Source organism: Nomascus leucogenys, chromosome 7b (genome assembly GCF_006542625.1).
Source record: "Nomascus leucogenys isolate Asia chromosome 7b, Asia_NLE_v1, whole genome shotgun sequence".
NCBI classification, from domain to species: Eukaryota; Metazoa; Chordata; class Mammalia; order Primates; family Hylobatidae; genus Nomascus; species Nomascus leucogenys.
Window position 1 is genome coordinate 102,994,082 of NC_044387.1, and position 23,943 is coordinate 103,018,024.

The 23,943-nt window shown below is 46.3% G+C and overlaps 1 protein-coding gene across 1 annotated transcript in view; it reads left to right on the forward strand.

The window, feature by feature from the left end:
- TENM3 (teneurin transmembrane protein 3) overlaps window positions 1-16,637 on the forward strand; it is a 1,583,118-nt gene extending 1,566,481 nt beyond the window's left edge. Inside the window, exons 31-34 of the mRNA XM_030816348.1 lie at window positions 2,443-2,739; window positions 5,592-7,203; window positions 10,272-10,402; window positions 13,222-16,637. Of these exons, the coding sequence (XP_030672208.1) occupies window positions 2,443-2,739; window positions 5,592-7,203; window positions 10,272-10,402; window positions 13,222-13,977 (2,796 nt within the window). The 3' untranslated portion in view covers window positions 13,978-16,637. The remainder of the gene's footprint in view (window positions 1-2,442; window positions 2,740-5,591; window positions 7,204-10,271; window positions 10,403-13,221) is intronic.
- Window positions 16,638-23,943: the final 7,306 nt, after the last annotated feature.

Sequence of the window (23,943 nt, forward strand, 5' to 3'; positions counted from 1 at the left end):
GGAAATACTGCAGAGATGAAGGAGGGTCCAGGAAGCAGTAAAGAATTCATACAAATTAAAATGAATGCCAAGGAAAATGCAAACACATGGGCAATAATAACATGGCAGCACTGTCCCTGGAAGCTACAGTCAGTCTTCTGTAGTTCCTCCAAAGCCCGGGATAATCTAAGAAAGAAAAAAAGGGCAACCTTAAACATTCAGGGTAGTTTTTCCTTTCAAAACACAATCACAGGCACTCGAGAGCCCTGAGAAAACCATTTAAATTGTGCAGAACCTCTTCTTGAGGCCTCCAAAAATGGAGTGCAGGTATAAGTGGAAGAACCTGATTCTGCCATTTATCACTTTGATATCAAACATTTCTACAGACTTTAAAATATATATTTGTAACATGAGCTGGTAGCTTCTTTCCAAGGTACACAAAGTATTCTACAAAGCTCAATTCATAAAGTTTCACAAAATTCACATAAGGCAGGGAGCAACTCATATGCAGACATTTCCGCATGGAAGCTCAGAAAGCCTCCAGCTGGCTTTCAGAATCAAATAAAACTCACTGAAAGACAGAGCCTAAGGGATCTAGGCCAACCTCTTTGTTTACAGATGGACAAAACAGACTCAGAGGGGTTGAAAGCCAAGGTCAGGCTGCTTCAGGTCTAGAGATCAGGCTTCGGACTCCTGGGTTCCTCCCCCAGCCACCGCCCCCGACGATCTGCTGTGACACAGTGTTGCGGGGTTTTTGCCCACATCAGCTAATAGAACTGAGAAGTTAAGATGTAATTTCTAGGCCAGGGTCGGTGTAATTTCTAGGCCAGGCTCCGTGGCTCACGCCTGTAATCCCAGCACTTTGGGAGGCCAAGGTGGGCGGATCACCTGAGGTCAGGAGTTGGAGACCAGCCTGGCCATCATGGTGAAACCCCATCTCTACTAAAAATACAAAAATTAGCTGGGTGTGGTGGCAGGCACCTGTAATCCCAGCTACTCGGGAGGCTGAGGCAGGAGAATGGCTTGAACCCGGGAGGGGAAGGCTGCAGTGAGCCGAGATCACACCACTGCACTCCAGCCTGGGCGACAAGGGCAAAACTCCATCTCAAAAAAAAAAAAAAAAAAAAAAAAAAAAAGATGTAATTTCTCTCTAGGGCTCTGCCTTCTTATTTTTTGTAAATCAGCTCTCTGGGTGCTTCCCACCCTCAACATCATCTCTTTTTAGCTTATCGAGCTACCATTCCACGGACTTCACAATACACCCGTTGAACAGCCAATTGGAAAAGTTTAAGCTTAAGGATTATTTTTGCATGGGACATGTTTAATGTCAATGATAGAATGCAAAAGGCAGTTTATTCCAAATTTTACAAATATATATGATGTATGTACATACACATATATTTATATATAAACATGTGAGTGGTTGTGTGTGTAAAATTGGTCAGCTGGATCTGTCCATTTTGAAGGTTCTAGCTAGAATATGGTTATAGAAAATTAAGATTTTCCCATTTAATTTTTAACAGTCAAAACAGTTAATGAGCATTTTGGAATGTACAAGCCACCCCTCCCACAAAGGTTCTGTAGAAGACCAGAGAATGAATAGGCCATGGTCTCTGCTCTTCAGAGGTTCACAGCCTGCAAACACTGGAGACTATTTGTAAAGCAGAATTGAATCGGGACCACATTTCTACTGCAATAACGAAGGCTGGGCTGTGTATGCCTCGGATGGCAGACGGTAACAGCCAGATTTAGTCCAAGGCTCCGGACGTGGCACCTAGCCACAGAGACTCTATGACAACACATGGTGCTGAATTTGTCAAATAAGTACGATATTCAGATCATGTGTATGTGTTAGTAAAGGACTCTGAAGTCCCTGCCAGTTAACCAGATCTTCTCCAAAGAAAGGGGCCTTCTCAAAAATTGTGACGTTGCAGCACTGGGCCAAAAGCAATGATCTTGTTTATAACCTGCTGCTATTGAAACTCATTAATAATTTACAGTAATGTGGGTTCCAACTTCTACTTAACTGCTCTTCAAAGGGCTAGAGTCACATGAACCACCGTGTTTTATTTAATGTAGCCATGATTAATTTGCTAAGCAATTATTTTCCAGTGTCTTTTGGAGGAGGAGCTTTGAGTCCTATGAATAGGTGTCATGTTTATCACCTTTAGATCTCCTGAACAAACTTTAGGACAAATCCATTTTGGTATTTTTCTTATCAGTTGCTTTAGTTTACAAAATTTAATTGAAATGGTTTTGAACAAACGCCAGGCTGTCTTTCTGCTTTAATAAAACACTTTAAAAGAGCAGTTAATCTACTGCCTTGCACTTGTCCCCAAGAAGTTGCTAAATTAATTTACTGACAAAGAGAATCAATCATCATAAATGGTGTTTAAACAATACTGGGGACTCCGGTGTTGGAATAACATTATTTATTTTATCTTCTTGTTGGTGTTGTAACAGGTTAATGGCAGAAACCTCCTTTCAGTTGACTTTGATCGAACAACAAAGACAGAAAAGATCTATGACGACCACCGTAAATTTCTACTGAGGATCGCCTACGACACGTCTGGGCACCCGACTCTCTGGCTGCCAAGCAGCAAGCTGATGGCCGTCAATGTCACCTATTCATCCACAGGTCAAATCGCCAGCATCCAGCGAGGCACCACTAGCGAGAAAGTAGATTATGATGGACAGGGGAGGATCGTATCTCGGGTCTTTGCTGATGGTAAAACATGGAGTTACACATATTTAGAAAAGGTATGCCTGCAAACTAAGCTCAACAATAGGGAAAGGATAATTCACATTTTTCAGCAATCATCCAGAGCACTAAGGGGGAAAAAAACCAGTGGCACATGACAGAGTTCCATTTATTATTCGAAGTATCAATACGGAAGTCACATTGGCACAGCAGTGATGAATTTCTGCATTAGCAAAGTAGTTTCTCCTTAGTTAAGTTCTACTGTCTGAGACCCTTTTAAGTGATTTATGATGTAAACAAACAAGCATTAACATTGTCCACCTGCCAAGCTTACACATTGACAACATTCACAAATTAGACCTTGAGCATGTAAGTCGCTTGTAAATAATTTTCGTGCTAGCTCTTTCATTTAAGAGAGAGCCTTAGATTAGCACAGTTAAAGCTGTCAGCTTTGTGTTGTTCCTGGCAGAGCTTCAACATAATCATAAAAAGCATGTAGATCCTAGTTATGCATTATTAACCAAAAGAGGCTATTTTCTTAGAAAGCTACACTTTCGGGTACTCTGTGGCATCTTTCCTTTCTTCTACATATAAAAGGTAAGCGTCCTAGATTAGGCTGTTTTGCATTCTTAAGAACTATGCATAGTATCAAAAATGGAGACTTAGAATTACACGTGTGCAAAATGCTAAGCTGTATGCTGTGCGGCTTGGGGTATTGACTGGGGTCAGAGGAAATGAAAGTAAAAGAAAGGGAAGAAAAAGGAAAGAACAATCTCCCTGTAATTCCTTTCTTAAGAAATATCCACCGAAAAGCATATTCATGGAATGTTTCATTTGCCTTTGAGACAGAAGTTCGCCCTAGAAAATGATTCTGTTTTGAGTTCTGGTAGCTCTCAGACCCCAGAGCACGGCACCACCAGTTACCCAGCAGCGCGTGCTACACACTCTACTCGGCAGTTACTGCTCCACCCCTCCTGAATGAAACATTGCACGGAGGAACTCTTGTCATCCAAATAAATCACATTACATCCATGTTGTCACTGTGCTCCCCTCACACAATCTTGTTCTTTACCAGAGGTGCCCTGGGGAATGACTCAGTCTAAACCTAACCCCTGAACCCTGAGCCATCCCACCTAATTCCAGCCGGCGCCTGCACAGGGTACCCCTCGTGAGAACCAGTTTCAGTTCCAAAGCTCACTGGAGGATGCTACTGTCTTACGGCAGCCCCCCACCTCTGGGATGCGTCCAGCTAGGACCCTCATGGCCAATCCGTCCTCTTGCAAACCCACCTGTCTGCTCTCCTTAGACTCACCCTTGAGACAGTGAACCACACCTGTTAGATGACAAGCCCCTAAGGCAACGTTTCTAAGCGGGAGAAGATCGCCGCTTCATTCTGGAGCAGTTTTCCCAATTTAAATTAAGTGCATTACAGAGAAGAATAACAGAAACATACAAGCGCAACCCTACAGATGTATAGCAGTGATCATAATGGCACTGGCAAATGTTTAGAGGGAACCCAGGAGCATATCATTGAGAAGAGCCGCTGTCACAGAATGACAAAGGCAGTGACCAAGATCACCTGCATGCATCCAGGAGGATCAGAAAAGACAACAGACAGATCTTTCTCATCATCTCTCCCAAATCCCGTTATTCCGATGTTCTTACTGGCATAGGTGCACTAAGCCAAAACTTACTCATAGCAAAACAAGTAATATTTTACAGACCACCATCAAATATGACTTCAGATGATTCCAAAAGTAGGTATCCATGTGAATTCAGCAGTAGTCCAAGCTTTCCTTGGAACAATGCAAACTATTAGGAACAATTCTCAGGACATTTACTACACAACGTGCTTGCAAAAATTGCCCCTAGGTCTGCCCAAAGGGGAGATTCTACAGAAGCTGAAGTCAGGCAAAGGAGAAGTCCCAGCAGGGCTCCCAAGCTCCACATCCTCCCTGTGCCAATGTTGTTCCTTTGGGCCCAACAGGAAGCTTCCTCAGAGGGAAGAGCCACCCACAGCCCTGTGTTACTGCTGAGCTTGACTTAACCAGCCTGGGATGACCGTCTCTCACGTTTGTTGGCCTAATAACTGTCATTTGTCTTTCGGCAGTGGCTCACGAAATAGAGTTGATTTTTAATACATTTACTCATTTCATAATTTAGCACCAAAGCAGTATGTAGTCCAGAAACCATTCTTATTGCTCCTGAGATACAAATCGGATTTGGTATCCACAGAAAGAAAAGGAGATTTTATTATCAGTACGGATGCCTTGTAACAATTTGCTTGTATGGGTATATATTTCTATTAAGGGCATTTATAGCTCTCATTCACCATGTGATTAATGTCACAATATTTTTTGGTGTTGATGCTTTGTATACACTTTATCCATTTTTGGCTAATTTTATGTCTTTGTAGAATAATACTGTGAATGCTTTGCCCCTCCCCCAAGTACACTAGAAATTAAACATGATTTGAGTGGTTCTTCAGTCAAATGAGGAGGGGAAGCCACCTTACTAAATAATTGCTAATTATGGATAGAACTGCATTCCCCATATGCTCTTTTCTCCTCAAAATATTGTCTGTAAAGCAGCTTTGATCATGCCTGTATTATGACTAATCCACATCCATTGACAATCTGCTGGTTGGCTACGAATGTCTGGGAAAAGAATGGTACCGTCGTGACAGGCAGCACATTGTGAATCTTGAGCCACTAATTGCAGAACCCCTAACAATTAAGCATCCAAGCAAATTAGGCAGAGAAACGTTAACAACACGCAAGGTCAAGGATAACTCAATTAAAATGAAAATCATTTTCCCTAGTGGAATGTTTCTGTGCATCTGTGGTCACTAAATCTGCTTTTGCATCTCCCGTTCACAAACACTGAGTAACAGTATGTTCTCTCTTTACAGTCCATGGTTCTTCTGCTTCATAGCCAGCGGCAGTACATCTTCGAATACGATATGTGGGACCGCCTGTCTGCCATCACCATGCCCAGTGTGGCCCGCCACACCATGCAGACCATCCGATCCATTGGCTACTACCGCAACATATACAACCCCCCGGAAAGCAACGCCTCCATCATCACGGACTACAACGAGGAGGGGCTGCTTCTGCAAACAGCTTTCTTGGGTACAAGTCGGAGGGTCTTATTCAAATACAGAAGGCAGACTAGGCTCTCAGAAATTTTATATGATAGCACAAGAGTCAGTTTTACCTATGATGAAACAGCAGGAGTCCTAAAGACAGTAAACCTCCAGAGTGATGGTTTTATTTGCACCATTAGATACAGGCAAATTGGCCCCCTGATTGACAGGCAGATTTTCCGCTTTAGTGAAGATGGGATGGTAAATGCAAGATTTGACTATAGCTATGACAACAGCTTTCGAGTGACGAGCATGCAGGGTGTGATCAATGAAACTCCATTGCCTATTGATCTCTATCAGTTTGATGACATTTCCGGCAAAGTTGAGCAGTTTGGAAAATTTGGAGTTATATATTATGATATTAACCAGATCATTTCTACAGCTGTAATGACCTATACGAAGCACTTTGATGCTCATGGCCGTATCAAGGAAATTCAATATGAGATATTCAGGTCGCTCATGTACTGGATTACAATTCAGTATGACAACATGGGTCGGGTAACCAAGAGAGAGATTAAAATAGGGCCCTTTGCCAACACCACCAAATATGCTTATGAATATGATGTTGATGGACAGCTCCAAACAGTTTACCTCAATGAAAAGATAATGTGGCGGTACAACTACGATCTGAATGGAAACCTCCATTTACTGAACCCAAGTAACAGTGCACGTCTGACACCCCTTCGCTATGACCTGCGAGACAGAATCACTCGACTGGGTGATGTTCAATATCGGTTGGATGAAGATGGTTTCCTACGTCAAAGGGGCACGGAAATCTTTGAATATAGCTCCAAGGGGCTTCTAACTCGAGTTTACAGTAAAGGCAGTGGCTGGACAGTGATCTACCGTTATGACGGCCTGGGAAGGCGTGTTTCTAGCAAAACCAGTCTAGGACAGCACCTGCAGTTTTTTTATGCTGACCTAACTTATCCCACTAGGATTACTCACGTCTACAACCATTCGAGTTCAGAAATTACCTCCCTGTATTATGATCTCCAAGGACATCTTTTTGCCATGGAAATCAGCAGTGGGGACGAATTCTACATTGCATCAGATAACACAGGGACGCCACTGGCTGTGTTCAGTAGCAATGGGCTTATGCTGAAACAGATTCAGTACACTGCATATGGTGAAATCTATTTTGACTCCAATATTGACTTTCAACTGGTAATTGGATTTCATGGTGGCCTGTATGACCCACTCACCAAATTAATCCACTTTGGAGAAAGAGATTATGACATTTTGGCAGGGCGGTGGACAACACCTGACATAGAAATCTGGAAAAGAATTGGGAAGGACCCAGCTCCTTTTAACTTGTATATGTTTAGGAATAATAACCCTGCAAGCAAAATCCATGACGTGAAAGATTACGTCACAGGTAAGCATTTGGATTCCTTCCCAAGTGCTGGAGGACTACCATCATTAGATTAATACACATAATAACCGGAAATGCTTTTTTAAAAAACTTTATACTTTACTCAGGCAAAGTCAAATGGCTAATCTTTTAAATGTGTTTATTTCTCTATGGAACCATAGAGAAATCACAAAGGGAAAATGAGACATAGTCACTTCCTATTCTGCCTGCCATTGCCCAAGGCCACAAGTTTTTGAAATGACATGAACTCCAGTCATTTAAAGAAGGGGAACATGGGGGAGCAAAAAGCATGATGAACACAGAGTCCCAAAATTGGAGTTCCAATCCCAGCTCCTCTCCCACAAGTTATGTAGCTCTGTAAGCAAGCCCTATGTTTTTTGAGTTTCCATTCCCTTAACTATCAAATTGGGATAATAATGCCTAACTTAGGGCACAAATGTAATACATGAAATTCCGCAACAGACAGTAACTACCTTATGAATGTGTCATGTCCGGTTTTTTTTTGTTTTGTTTTGTTTTGTTTTTTTGAGACAGAGTCTTGCTCTTGCCCAGGCTGGAGTGCAGTGGCGCGATCTCTGCTCACTGCAACCTCCGCCTCCCGGGTTCACACCATTTTCCTGCCTCAGCCTCCTGAGTAGCTGGGACTACAGGCACCTGCCACCACGCCCGGCTAATTTTTTTGTATTTTTAGTAGAGACGGGGTTTCACTGTGTTAGCCAGGATGGTCTTGATCTCCTGACCTTGTGATCCGCCCGCCTCAGCCTCCCAAAGTGCTGGGATTACAGGCATGAGCCACCACGCCCGGCCATGCCCGGTTTTTTTAATACATGTGTCAAGTTCTTATGGAGATGATTAAGGTGAAACACAATACAGGGTGACACCATTTCATCCCTGGGAGGTGTTTAATTCCTGCCTCACCACCATCGCCTCAGGACAGTCACGAAGCCATTTCTCCCATCAGTTGCTTAGACAATGGATCCTGTGTCTGGTCTCACTTCTGTCTTCTTACATCACTGTCTTCATTGCCAGTGCAGTTCTTGCATGGTGACAATACTAATAGGCATACCAACTTTTCCACGAATGTGGGATAATTTTTAGGGTACAGATTTAAGATCTTTCCAAGTTTAGTGCATGCTACCTTTTTAGTTATGCAAGATGTAGAACATCAGATCCCACTTCTGCCACCATGGAACAACCAGCATGTGAAACAGACAAGGTCCTTTCAAGCATTACTCTAGTTCCCTTTAGTGAGCTGACTTATTCACTCAACCTCTATTCCAAGAATTCTGAATCCTGCTGCTCCTACCTTCCATTCCTGATATACAGTACCATCATTAACCCTCTACCACATTTATATTTCCAGGAGGAAGGTTCTTTCCTGTTGTCTTTTTTTGGGCTTGGTTTAAAGTATTTCGGTTTTGTTTTGGCTTGTGTTAGATGCTCCTTTAGGCTGCCTCTTTTCTAGCTCAATATTTGAGGCATACTGAGATGTCTGTTCTCTCAGTTCTCAAAACAGCTCTCAACAGCTTGCCCCCTGTTCATTTCATATCTGCTTCCTACCTTTCCAGACTGCCTAAAGCATTTCATATCACTTCCATGTGAACCAGCTGAAAGTCCCTCCTTTCTGTCTCCTGATTCAGCAGCACCCTTATTCTCATTCAGGGTTTTTCAATACACATCTACATTCAAACCCCATTATTTTGGCAGTACTTTTCAATACTTACGGCCCTCTGATTTTCACTGTTGTGCAGACATTGTTCAGAGTAACAGAATTTTTGCCCCCAGTACTCTAACATTTGGGAGTATTTTCTCCCAAAATAAGGCCCTCCCACCCCCAAACTCATATACACTCTCACATACACACAAATTGTATCACTTTGCATCCTATGTGAACCACTTAGGATTTATGTCTCCCCACCACCACTACTACCACCCCATTTCAAATAGAAAGAATACCACTGGTTTTATAGCCATATGATGCCTGGACGAAGGACCTGCCAGCCTGGCAATGAGGTGAGAGTCTGTGCCCTAGAGAAGGAAATGGGAATCAAGTGGCTCTCCATCATTCTGACAAGCAGTTTACCACTGGTTATTTAAGGGGTGTTGACAGGGGCTGACTGAAAGTCTGGAAAGCCCACAGCTCCTGAATTCATCCTCTCCTAGCAACGTGGACTGCAGGGAATGCCATAGCAGCATTTTTTGAAAAACATCAAAAGAGAGATGGAACAGCATAAAATATATTAGGTGAAATGCAATTTCAAATTTTCCAGCAATGTGCTTAACATATAAAATAATCTACACCCAACCGTACTCATAAAGCTGCAAGCCTGCTGAGTAGTTCTGTAACATTATAACCTCCAGAATAGAATAAAAGCCTTATTCTGAGCTTAATGGCTTTTGGAGTCACATGGCAATATTTTAAAATACCATCTTAAAGGTTTCCAGGTTCTTTCCCCAAAAAGTTTGTCTCCACCTGTGCACAGTGAGCCTTTGAAGTCACAACTGATGGTAATCAGGACTTCTGTGCCCTTGGCCAGTTTTGCCAGCTTTCAGCATTCATCTTTGATTAAGAATCAACTGTTGATTTTAATACTCTCAATTTAGGGGTTTTATTAATAGAAAATGGGTTGTGGAAGTCCGCATATCCTTGGGCAATCGCTTTGGAGAGCTAATAACACACAACTTCTATTTGAGACCAGCCTTTACTAACTACGAAACAAATTTCATTTGTTTTCTACAAGTATGTCTCTCTCCTGCTGCTGTGCATTGTTCTTACCCTTGCTATCACTGTTACTAGCACAGGCTGCAACTTAGCAGGAGTGATGGCTTACCCAGTCTGTCTGAGCATCTATTACTCGCATTTTTCGTAGCATTTGCCATAGTTCTGCTGTGAAGGTTACCGTCTTCATGTCTAAAAACAGAGTAGGTTTAGATTTGTAGGACGAAAGCAAATGTGCTCCTTTTCAGATTATTAATTGTGAAATTGGATTTTCTTTTTAAGGTAAGAATTTAAATTTTTGAAAGGACAAAACAAACTCCAACACCTTTCATTTTGAACATTCTTCTCCTAGATGTTAACAGCTGGCTGGTGACATTTGGTTTCCATCTGCACAACGCTATTCCTGGATTCCCTGTTCCCAAATTTGATTTAACAGAACCTTCTTACGAACTTGTGAAGAGTCAGCAGTGGGATGATACACCGGTAAGAAACAAAAAGACCTACAGAAAGGTGATAAGTAGCTTGTGTCTTATCTACCCACATCGAATCAAACTACCCTTGTGAAAACTGTACCAAAGACAGTTTTTAATTTTTTGACTGTTTTAGGGAAAAAAAAAACACTTCCTCTGCCTTTGTGTTCAACAAACCAGAGGCCTGTTGAACAGGTTTAAATATGTTTTCAGCAATGCTAATGCAAACACAGAAATGCAGAAGCTCACTTTCGAGTGCTGGGTTTCTAAAAAGAACCCCAAGAAAGCCTGGACCTGAAGGCAAAAATACAATAAACAAGAGGGCAGGGAACTCATATTACAAATTAGCAACCCACAAACAATGCCACAAGGTTCAACTTCTTTAAAAATTAGCAGTGTTTCGGCCGAGTGAGGTGGCTCACGCCTGTAATCCCAGGACTTTGGGAGGCCGAGGCGGGCGGATCATCTGAGGTCAGGAGTTTGAGACCAGCCTGACCAACATGGAGAAACCCCATCTGTACTAAAAATACAAAATTAGCCCGGCGTGGTGGGGCATGCCTGTTATCCCAGCTACTCGGGAGGCTGAGGCAGGAGAATCACTTGAACCTGGGAGGCGGAGGTTGCAGTGAGCCGAGATCACGCCATTGTACTCCAGCCTGAGCAACAAGAACGAAACTCCGTCTCAAAAAAAAAATAATTAATTAATAGTGTTTCATAGGAAAAGATTCAAAATAAAAATAAATGTCCTCTGGTAAGGCTCCACCTACAACCAGGAAGGTTTATGGAATTTTCCTAAGAATAACAGATCAAGAGGCCTGTAACCATTACAAAAAATAAAGAAATATAATAGAAAATTGCAAAGTCAAAGCTGCCGCTTCAGAAAGTGGTACTTCTAATCCCCACCAGTCAGAGACCAGAAGGGAATGCACAGCCAACACCAGAATTTCCAGCTTACAGTAAGAATAATTAGAGATGGAGAAACTGGGTGACTCCATGATCATAAGGAGAAGACAGTGTAGACTTTCTTAGAACAATTGATTCCCAACCACCCCTTGAGCAATTTCCTATCATTTCAATGAAAACAAAGAGAAGAGGCCACCATGGTTAACACACACACAGGCTATCTACAGTACCAGTACCTGTTTTTTGTTGTTTCATACCTAATATAAAAGCAATTCCTTTTTCATAAGTTACAAATATAGTCATGTGTACAACATTTTGGTCAATGATAGACCTTGTATAAGGTGGTGATCACATAAGATTACAATATCGTATTTTTTTTTAAATTGAGATGGGGTCTCACTCTGTCACCCAGGCTGGAGTGCAGCCTTGACCTCCTAGGCTCAAGTGAGCCTCCCACCTCAGGCTTCCAAGTATCTGGGACTATAGGCACGCGCCACCACACCCAGCTAATTTTTTATTTTTTGTAGAGATAAGAGCCTCCCTGTGTAGCACAGGCTGGTCTTGAACTCCTGGGCTCAAGCGATCCTCCTGCCTCCGCCTACCAAAATGCTAGGATTATAGGCATGAGCCACCGGGCTCTGCCGACACTGTGTTTTCACTGTACCTCTTCTATGTTTAGATACACAAGTACTTACCATGGTGGTACAGTTGCCTGCAGTATTCAGTACAGTCACATCGTATACAGATTTGCAGCCTAGAAGCCATAGGCCATCCCATACAGCCTACGTGTGCAGTAGGCTACACCATCTAGGTTTGTGTAAGTGCCCGCTGTGATGTTCACACAAGGACGAAATGGCCTAATGCCACATTTCTCAGAATGCCTCCCCATAGTTAAGCAGCGCATGACTGTCTATACTGATACAGTGGCATGAAGACATACCGAAGTTTCCTAATGCATTTGAACATGCACGTCCTAGCTGTGTATGACTTTCCAACATGCCTGAAAACACTTACATCTAACTGTACAAATGCACTTGCCAGCTCTTTTCCTAAGCAGCCTTTTAAATATGGTTCAAGTTCTCTGTCAGAAGAAGCGCACCATAAGGACAGCATAGGGAATCAGGAGCAAAGACACTGAAGCTGCCCCAAGTGCAGAAAAACAACTGTTTCTTTCATTGCCGCAAATGAAACAGATGTTTTCATTTCGGAAACAATGGCCAGACAAACATCTGGTGGTATAAGAAATGGCTGAGTTAAGATGCCCCCAATTTAAAACATTTGCCAATCTAGACGGTCCACTGTCCCTAAGTCTGAGAAAAATAATTGTTTTCCTAAAGTAACAAATACCGTCTCCAGCTGCCCCACCGTCCACTCATCGCTGTACATTTCAGTTCTGCCGTTACACTCACCATCTTCAGCTGAAAACTCTGCCAGGAGAGGGGACAGAGTTGACTTAAATACAAGCATTTCGAAGCATACAAAGCAGGTCCCCGTGATCGGCCCTAAGTATCCCCAGCCGTTCAGATCCCTCTCTGTGTTTGGTGGCTTCTCAGCCTCCTGTGGAGAAAGCTACGAGCATGCAGGTCCGGATGAGCTGGGTTCCCCACGTGGGGTGGGCGTGGGAAAAGAGCATCTAGAAACTAAGAGAAAAGCAAGAAACGGGACTGGTTTTCCCATGCTAGAAATGAAGAAAGCTTTAAAGTGATCCACGATGAGTGAGCCGTTTGGGGGTTCCAAAGCATTGGGATCACCTTGAAGGGGACAGATCTCGAGTGCTTCCTCCACCCGGGCTGTCAGCCTTCTGATCAGGGAAGGACCCCAGGGCTTCCATGCATGCCCCGGCGCTGTCCCCAGGGCCCCGTGTGTAGGTCAGGACTGGGGAGGCTCCCTGCCGCCTCTGACGCGCCCCTTGTTGTGTTTCGCCCGCAGCCCATCTTCGGAGTCCAGCAGCAAGTGGCGCGGCAGGCCAAGGCCTTCCTGTCGCTGGGGAAGATGGCCGAGGTGCAGGTGAGCCGGCGCCGGGCCGGCGGCGCAAAGTCCTGGCTGTGGTTCGCCACAGTCAAGTCGCTGATCGGCAAGGGCGTCATGCTGGCCGTCAGCCAGGGCCGCGTGCAGACCAACGTGCTCAATATCGCCAACGAGGACTGCATCAAGGTGGCGGCCGTGCTCAACAACGCCTTCTACCTAGAGAACCTGCACTTCACCATCGAGGGCAAGGACACGCATTACTTCATCAAGACCACCACGCCCGAGAGCGACCTGGGCACGCTGCGGCTGACCAGCGGCCGCAAGGCGCTGGAGAACGGCATCAACGTGACGGTGTCGCAGTCCACCACGGTGGTGAACGGCAGGACGCGCAGGTTCGCGGACGTGGAGATGCAGTTCGGCGCGCTGGCGCTGCACGTGCGTTACGGCATGACCCTGGACGAGGAGAAGGCGCGCATCCTGGAGCAGGCGCGGCAGCGCGCGCTCGCCCGGGCCTGGGCGCGCGAGCAGCAGCGCGTGCGCGACGGCGAGGAGGGCGCGCGCCTCTGGACGGAGGGCGAGAAGCGGCAGCTGCTGAGCGCCGGCAAGGTGCAGGGCTACGACGGGTACTACGTACTCTCGGTGGAGCAGTACCCCGAGCTGGCCGACAGCGCCAACAACATCCAGTTCCTGCGGCAGAGCGAGATCGGCAGGAGGTAACGCCCGGGCCGCGCCCGCCGAGCCGCTCACGCCCTGCTCACATCGTCCCGTGGCACGACCCGAGTGGGACTCTCCAACGCCCAAGAGCCTTCCTCCCGGGAGAACGAGACTGCTGTTACGACCCACACCGCAAAAACAAGGACCGCTTTTTTCTGAATGACCTTAAAGGTGATCGGCTTTAACGAATATGTTTACATATGCATAAGCGCTGCACTCAGTCGGACTGAACGTAGCCAGAGAAGAAAACATCATCAAGGACAAAGGCCTCGATCTTTTGCGCTGGGCCGTCTGTTCCTTCGAGGCACTGTATTTAACTAACTTTAAAAAAGAAAAAAAAATGCATACAGTGTTTCCAAATAGTCCTGAATTGTCGACCTTTGCTTACAAGAAGTAGTCTGTCTGCATAGGATGTGATAGCTATATCTCTGTTCATTTTACAATGTGGGGCAAAGTTAACTGTTTCTAGACAACTCAACTGCTTTCCCTGTGCAGCTTTGTAGAAGGACATTGGCACAGTGACTTCTGCGGCGGGGATTTATTAATGGATTTTACAATGCTAACGTGGTTTGCCTTCGGGGAAAAAACTGGCAACTAGAATCCTTGTCACTGATAAGCAAAGGAAATCCTGATTTTTTTTGTAAATTATGTGAGACAAGTTGTTTATGGATTTTTATATGAATTACAATTTACTGTACATCAAATATTAGTCTCAGAGGAGTTAATTTATGTAAAGTGTTTAAAAAGTTTATACTTAAAAATAAAATGATAAAAACATGTGAACTGTGTGATTTTTTAAAAGGATTGCACCTTTTGTTATCTGTTATAGCTGTACAGTATAAATTATTATATTGTAGAGATATAACTTATGCCTATAATGTCCAGAAGTGTTAATATTTTTGTATTAGGTTGAAAAAATGTGCAAGCTTCTATCACTAGATGGATAGGACCGTGCAATTCTAGGTGGGTGGTGAATCAGAGAGCTCCTTTCTCTTCCCTCTCTCACGCATCAGGCCAGTGTCCTCAGCATTGTCAACTGAGAGACACAGTAGACAACTAGGGCTGGTGGAATGTAAGGGAAGATTCGAAGAAACGGGAGGAAGGGTTCTCTGGCCCTTTCTCAACCTTGCAAGTCAATGGGGAGTTGATATAATTAACCCCGGGGTTTTTACTGTTACTGTTCCACAGCTCTGTCTCACGATGGAAGAGAGACCACATCAGATGCTGGGGAAACAGGAGGAGGAAAGGATCTGATGTGGTCGTGATCCTAAACACGTGTCTTAAGATCTAGGAAAGACAGCAGAAACCGAGCAGTGGTGGGTGAGCCAGATGGAGCTGGTCAGGGTTACTCTAAGCCCACATGACCAAACCGTCTTAGGGGCTGGTTTGAATGACAGCCTCTGCTCTGTCTCGGGGAAGCCTGGGGTGGCAGATCCAGCTGGAAGTGAACTGACAGCCGCGCCCTGCTGCACACATGCATGCACGCGTGTGGGAACGAGCCCAGCCGCCATCTGCACTTCCGTGTCGGCTCAGCTCTGACAAATCTCTTTCCTGAGCACTAAATTCAGCCACAAAAATATTTTTAGAAGATATTTCTCAGTTCATTGAGCTATAGTACACACTGTTTCCCTCTATGTATAATGGTGATAAAATATAGCAAGTGAACATGTCGTAAATATAAAGGTTCAAGTGATGTATTGAGAATAATTTTCTAACTGCTTTGTATGTATCACATACTCTAAATTGCACAGTAGGCGTGTTTATTAAACAGATTGGCTGGGAAAGTTTCAAAATAGCTACTGAATTTACAGTATCAGTGCTATTACTGTCTTTGTGTATTTGGTAGAGCATACCGAAGTAATTAATCTTCTAATGAATGCTGATATTTTATTAGAATGAAAGCACAGATTAGCATTAATATTTTTTATCCTGGAAATCCTTTGGCAAGTATTATGAGGCCCAAATTTAGAAAACTATGAGATTTCAAACCACATAAACATAATTCTGCTTTCCATTTTATTTTTTAACTGTTAACTTAGGTATTTGCAGTTCTGTTCCGTGGAACTTCTGCAGGCCTGTATTTAGCATGCTGTAAGTACTTTTGGGTGAAATAGGCTCTGAGTCTAAATTCTCAGACATGTTTCTGATGTGTTACCATGAAAAGCTTGTGCCACATGACAGAAGTGAAATCATAGTCTTAACCTCTTCTTGACATGGACTGGTCTTCACACGGGCACCAATAAATAACAGATTTGGAGTATCTCCTGGTGCTTATTTTCGATGAAGTCAAATCAACCCAATTAGTGTCTTGTTAGTAGGTATAATGAGCCTATTTCTTTCTGAAAAGACTTGTGATCTGGACATGCTTTTACAAGAAATAGTGACCTTGGGGAATATGTAAACAAAAGACCTTTTTCTAAGAGTTGGGAGGGGGTGGGGGACTGTATAATGAAAAGAATTAGCTTACAAAAAAGAAATTGATATTCAAAGTATTTTAGGCAAAGCCAGTCAAAATGCTTTCATGATATTTTGAGATGTAAATTTTGTCTGATTTGTATTGTTCTTTTCATTTGCCTTCTTAACTTTATATGTGACCTGAATTTTCCATAACTTGATGACTATAGATTGCATCTAGGCATTCCAATAAAAGCCAACCCAATGTGTGTGTGTTTTTATATTTTTTCAAGTCTTAGGCTAGCCAGCATTGCTTTTGTGTTTAACGTGGAGGATGCAAATAGATGCAGTTGTTGGGGAATTGATTCATCTGCAACCCAGTTGGTAGTACCCTTTTTTTTTTTTTTTTTTTTTTTTTTTTTTGTCCATTGGCCAGACTGCTGGCTCAGCAGAGTGAACTTCACAGGGGCCTCTCCCATGGCCTACTTTAGGAAAACAGTAAACACACCCCCACAAAGCCAAACAGGCTAACTGTAAAGAAGAATTTACAAAAATACCGCCCATTACTACTTGAGACCAGGCCTCATTCCTGTGATCCTGGCAATAAGTGTGCTTAATTAAAACACTTGATTAGAATAATCAGTTTGGGCCTGATAGGCTTGCAGCCTCCTGGAGATGTCTAAATCTACATATAGACCGGCTGATTAGAGGATGCTTAGTTCAGCAATTCTGGCCGGCAGGCCAGGGCTTTGATTTTAGTTGCAAGAGGCAGACTTCATCACACTTGCTTTCTAGTGACAACCTCAACTGCATAACGTGTTGATCCAGCAAGAATCAGGTCATTGCACTTGGCAAACTGGTCTGTTTTCTTCTCCTCGAATTAAACTTCAACATGATCAAAACGGAATTCCAGAAAACCAGGCGAAGTTCTGCTTTCCTTCTCTACACTCTTTTCCTTAAAAGTAATGTCTGAACAAATGCAAATAAAAATGGTGCCGGTAAAAATTAGAAAAAATAATCTGAATATGGAATATGCTGCTGCTACATCCCGTGAAATTTATGTCTTTACATTCACCACACATTTCCTAACAGTTGCATGGGGTTCTAACTGCCAGACCGCAACAGAAGGGCAGCACCCTGAATATAAGCACCTCAAAATCAGGACCAGTCCTCAAGCGCTTGAAAAGATGAGGAGAGGAGCTGGAGGTTACAAAGAGCTATGATCGCACCGCTGCTCTCCGGCCTGAGCGACACAAGACCCTGTCTCTTAAAAAAAAAAAAAATTTTTTTTTAAATGAAAGAACGCCATTGATGCTTTCCCTATCCGTGCCCATTCTTCACTCCGTTCACCATCTTTTCTTTCTCCTTTTGCCCTGGGCTACTCCTGAATGCGGTTGTTTCTCTCGCCTGCTGACAGCAAATCAGCTGTCCGAGGTGCTTTTGGAAAGGAGGGATTCAAGAGGAAGCCGGAAGGCACTGATCCACATCGTGTTCTGTCTGGGCAAAACCACCCGGGCAGTGCTCACAGCCGCTCGCTTGCTGTTGTACAGAGGAGGACAAGGTCCACCTGGACCAAGAACTGCCACCACCCACCTGGCAAGGGGGGTGGGGGGGTATCATCTGAGCTCCAGCAGAGTGGGGTGAGTCTGCCCCTGGGAAGCCTCAAAGGGCAATATATTAAGATCTCACCCCTTCCATAGATACCCAAATTTCATCCCACTTTCCTTAAAGGAGTGATCTGATCCCAGCATCCCAGTCCACAAAATGCATCCCCATTCCAGAAGCTGGAGGTGGAAGGGACTTACAGAAATTTGAGTTGTCCAAGTTCACAGAAGTGGCTCAAGTTAAGGTGAGCAGAGATTCCCTTGAGCTAGTACCCTCCGCTACGTCACAGCCTCCCCATAACGCTCCCCGGGAAGGAACCGCAGATACTCCTTACCGCCCCCCTTCCCACGGGCACTTGATCTTTCCAAAGCTGCCATCATTTACAGCCAGGACTAGCGTTTTTCATTCTATAACGATCCCCCGACACTAAACAAAACAGATGCCTTGAGCGCCCCTCTGCCTGCCAGTATTTCTAGCTCCTCACGGCCCTTCCGTGTAGATAAGCAAGTTTGACTCTCCATTATTTCCAAAAGAAAGACCATTGGGCTGTTTACCTAGATTTTCCATAAGTTATTCATCTGGCTTTGAACATCCTACTAGACCCATGAAACAATAAAATAAAAATGAGTTATAAGTCATTATCGCCCATTTTAACCACAGAGTTAAGCCAGAGTACCAAAGAGGTACTGATAAGCCATTTGAATTTTCTACCTTCTCATTTAAGCCACATAATGAATATCATCTCTTTGCCAGACTTCTCATTTGCTGTTCACCACCCCTGCAAGCAATGGTCTCTTGATGTTAGTTAATTACTAATAACTTTTAGGTAAATTGAGTAAACCTTTTCATTTATGAACCGACTTAGAATCCTGTCGTGGAGGAATACGGGATTCCTAGAGTCCTGTGGATAGAGAATTTCCTATCAACCGATCTAAGCCTAGAGTAACATCATCATTATTCAGTTTAGAGTTAATGGGTTCCTCAAAGCAAATTTAATAAATCCTTCTGGGATCTAAGCTCAGGAAAATTAAAATTAGAAGCATAAATTGTGACTTTTAGGGCAAGAGACTGGCTTGGTAACAGTCCCCCTGCTTGCAGGGTGAATTGTGAGCTACACTTAGCAGGCCCCGGCCACAGGCATTCATCCTGTATTATGCAGGGAAATCTCGTTCTTCTACCTGTGTGCAGAGATTTCCTGAATTCCACCCACAGCGGCCATTTCTCTGTGGCATAGCTCACTGCACACAACTGTCAGGATTTACAAGTGGTCTGCTAGGTTAAAATGAATTTTTTAAAATTTTCACAAGTGAACTCTATCAGTGGAGAGTGAGGGAAGCATAAATGCCCAAGGAGTTAAAATGACAAGTTCTCGGGCGTGACTGAAAGGCTGAAAATGGGGCGCTCAGTGGAGGTCGGTGAAGAGGCTCACCAGGCTCTCTTCAACCTGGAGTTCTTACTGTACTGTGATTAATGACCGTAGTCTGGAGACTGCCCCATCCCACACCTTCCTCCCACACGAACACTAGGGAAAGTCTAGTCTACCTGTTGCAGAGAATATTCTGCAAAAATGGTCCCCAGAACTATCTTTGCATCCACGATGCTAGCTCGCTCTCTCTCTCTCTCTCGTTGCAGTGGGTCAGGTTGAATCTAACCCTCTCTGTCCTTAAAGGCTTGGAAGGAACGCCATAGGGCTCCCTCGGTGGGCCAGGGGGACGTTGATGACTCAGGATCTCAAAAGGACCTTGAGTCAGTCTGTCATCCCCAGTTTCTTAATTTATTGACAAAAGGTAACAAACAAGCAGATTGTAAAATACCTTTATTCGGCTATGATTTCCAAGCTCAAAAAAAAAAAAAAAAAAAAAATCAAGCCTGGAGTTTAACTTCAGTCTGGAGCATTGACAGGGGACAGGTCACTGCAGAGCGCAGAGGTGACCCAAGGCAGAGAACGGGAGGTAGCAAGGGGAAGACAACACCCTTCCTTGAGTCCTCCCTCATCTGGGGCTTCCCTCTGGCCTTCCCCTGGGGTTCCTGGGACTCTGGCTTCTGCGGACATGGAAAAGCCGTCCCAACATCCGGCGGCCCCGTGGGCAGGGGTCCTGGGACGCCCCCACCTGCAGCCCCTGAATCCCCGGCAGCCCCTGCAGCCCCCAGCGGGCCCAGGGCGGGCCCTGCAGGGATGGCGGCGATTTCAGGAAGGGCTCCGGCGCCCCCTAGTGACGCGCGGCTGTGGGAGGGAAAGTCCTTGGACGCCAAAGGGGCACCTCCCGGGCCAGAAACTGAAGAGAAGGCGCCGCCGCTCGCCACTCTCCACCCCAACGGCGGTGAGGCCGGCTCTCTGACCCTCTCTTCCCCACCTCTGCTCTGCACCCCCGAGTTTCACACTTAAAGAGGAGACTTCTGCTGCAGCACCGCCTCACCAAGGCCTGGGCCCCGCCAAAGTGGCTCGGGTAAGATTTCCCTGCACGTGGAGCAGACACTGTCATGCCGCCTTGCTCTCACTCACAGATCAAAATAAGGTGCTTCCTCCCAGCAATTGTCCGCGGGCTATCTGAGTTCTGCAGCCCCCTGAAAACAGTGATTTCTGAACTATCACATTGTTTCCCTTTTACTTTTCATGTTAACAGTCCTGTCACTGGGAAGAATGTCCCAAAAGAACGGATCACTTAAATTCAGGGTGGCATTTTTATTTCTGGGGGAGCTGGGCTCTCACGGAACGTGCTGGAGTGACAGCCTGAAAGAGCGAAAGCCGCCCCCCTCCCGCTTCCCCGCAGCTCCCCAGCCGCCTCGGCCTGGCCTCCTTGCAGCGGTGACATCCAGTCTCCCTCCTCTACCCAAGCCTGCGGCAGCCATGAAAGCCAGCGCGACGCAGAATTGGGGAGGGATTCAACCTTTTGCCCCTGGGTTGTCGCCCAGAGAAGCCAATGGATGCTAATCTCATGTAGCAGCCTGTTTGCTGGTGTCCTGCCTTCAGAAACCGGCCCTGAGTGCAGCCCGCTGGCATTTGGGGAGGCCAATAAATAGGCCCTTTTTCCTACCCAGGTTCTCGCTGGAATGAGAAAGAAGGCCAGAGACGGCTCGGGAAGCCAAAATATCACCTAGATAAAGGCCGGGTTGGGATGCAGCAGGCACAGCTGCATGTGAAATCCCAAAGGGCTACTAACGGGACGCCAAGATCAGCCAGGCGCTGGCAGCAGTGACAGGATGACGGGAGAGGCCCTGCTCCCTGAGCTGGAGCCCGGCGCACCCGTGCCCAGTTCATTCCTCACCACTCACCAGGAGGGCAAAGCGCTCCCCTGCCCACTGGGAGCCGGGATGACTGGGAGGCCCAGAGTGAGATATCTGTCTCTCTCTCTCTCTCTCTCTCTCACACACACACACACACACACACACACACACACACACACACACACACCACCAAGGAGACTGTGGCACTAGGAGCAGTACTGCACCAGGTCTCCAGCCCCGGGTTTGCCGGACGCGGGGGGACGCTGCCCCCGCGGCCTGCGGCCTTCAGCCAGGTTGCTTCCCGCCCTGGGCCTCTGCTGAAGCCAGAGGCGGGGCCTCTCGACCGGCAGCAGCGAGTGCCTCACCTGCTGGGACAACTCTGTCTGGCTCTGGGGCTGCTCGGGAACCCAGTCCTAAACACAAGTTCTTGGGTCGTAAGCACAGGCTGGCAGCCCCAGGTTGGGAGGCCCCGTGCCTCTGCTCCCGGCCTGAGTCCCTCGACCTGGCTCCCACCCCACCACCCCATGGCGCTGCCTGCGAGGGGCGCGGGGAGCCGGGCTCTGGCCTTTTCCGAGGCGGCTGCCTGCCCCTTCCTCTCGCGCCTGTTAGGACGCGGACGGCAGGCTCGCCGGGCTCTTGTAAATCAAAGGGAAACAGGACTCGCCTCGCCACCACTCAGGCTCTTTCTGCGGCCTCTGCCAATTAGTGCTCCAGTTAATCACACTTAGCAACTCCCTGGAGAAGCAGCGAAGCCGGGAGGAGCCCAGCGTGGGAGGCCCCCTCTCAGGCCGGCTCTGCAGAGACGGAGATGACCACTGGCCTCTGTGCCTCAGTTTCCCCATCTTTACAGTGGACCCAGACCTTGGCCCCCCAGCCACTCCTCCCCGGTTCCTGTGCCAAGACACTGCGTGTGTGTGTGCACACGTGCACATGCATCTGTGTACGCGTGTGCATGTGTTTGTGCATGTGCGTGTGTGCCTGCATGTGCGTGTGTGTATGTGTGCGTTTCTGTGTGTGCGTGTGTGCATATGTGTGGGGTGTGTGCATACGTGTGTGGACTTGTGTACATAATGTGTGTGCACGTGCATGAGTATATGCATGTGAGTGTGCACATATGTGTATGTGTGCGTTTGTGTATGTGTGTGCGCACGCACATGGGGTGTGTGTGCATATGTGGACGTGTGTGCGTGTGGACATGTGAATGTAATGTGTGTGCGCATGTGTGAGTGTATGCATGAGTGTGCCCTTATGTGTATGTGTTTGCATATGTGTGTGCACGTGTGCATGTGGAGGGTGTGCATGTGTGGCTGTGTGTACATAACGTGTGTGCATGTGTCAGTGTATGCATGTGAGTGTGCACGTATATGTATGTGTACATTTGCGTATGTGTGTGCATGTGCTATGTGGGTGTGTGCATGTGTGCAGGCATGTGTGCGTGTGTGTGTGTGCAGGGATGTGTGTGTGTGTGCATGTGCATTTGCGTGCATGTATGTGTGTTTGTGCGTGTGTGTGCATGTGTGTGTGGTGGAGAGAAAAAGCTAGAAGAAAGAGCCCATGGTGATGTCAAGGCTACCACCCAGACGTCTTTCACCATCTCCTGGGAAAGTCCCTGAGCTGCAGGAACCCCAGCCACAAAGCTCAGCCACATGAGGAGGCCCCGGGAAGGGAAGGGGGTTGCTCTCCCTGCAGCCCCCACCCACCAGGGAGGGAAGTGGCAAGCAGGGCTCCCTGGCACCTCCTCACACTTCCTGCAGGACAGAGCTTAGTGGCTGCCCTGTCCCCACCCCAGAGCTCACTGCTCGCCTTTTGAAGATGATGCAGCCTGACTCTCGGGCGTGAATACTTATAACCGCACAGGAAATGACACGGAGCATGGCCACCACAAACACAGCCCTGACAGCATCCTGTGCTTTGCCCTGCTCCAGAAAAGGAAACTCAAGGAGGAAGGAAGTGGACAGAGGAGACAGCAGAGAGTCCCTCGCTCCATGCCTGATGGCGCCCAATGTTGTCCCCCTTTTTCTGGCAGCCTTAAAGGCCAGAACTGGACTGAACCCCGAGGGCACGCCTCACCAGTTCTCCCTCCTGGGCCCTGCCTGGTCCCCAGCAGCATCAGGCCTCACTGGTCATCACCACGTTCAAGACCCTGGCCGTGAGGATGCCCAAAATGGTGGCCCCCTGAAAACCAGCCAAGTCCAGTGCCAAGGCGGGTAAAAGGGTTCTGCCTCACAGTAAAAACCACCCTGTATTGGTGGTGTCGCCCTGCAATTTCATAGTCCCCCACCCCCCAAAAAGACAAGAATCCTTTCTACTTCTGCCCACAGTCACTTGTGAGAGCCAGGGCCATGACCCAACCCTGAATCTGTCACCATCCCCACACCTTCCCAGAGACCCTGGGCAGGAAAGACAGGTGGGACACAGGCAGGGCAGGAGCATCCCCAAGAGGGCCCTCCAGGGGGAGCACTGCTTACTTTACACCCTCACCATACACACTCACACCACACACACATCACACACACATACACCACACAAACACACACCACATACACACACACCACACAAACACCACATACACACACATCAGATACACACCACACACACCATCACATACACACCACATACAGACATACTCTCACCACACAACACATACACCCTAACAACACACACATCACTACACATACCTCCTCACCACACATACACCACACAAACACATGCAAACCCCACACAAATACACACAACATACACACA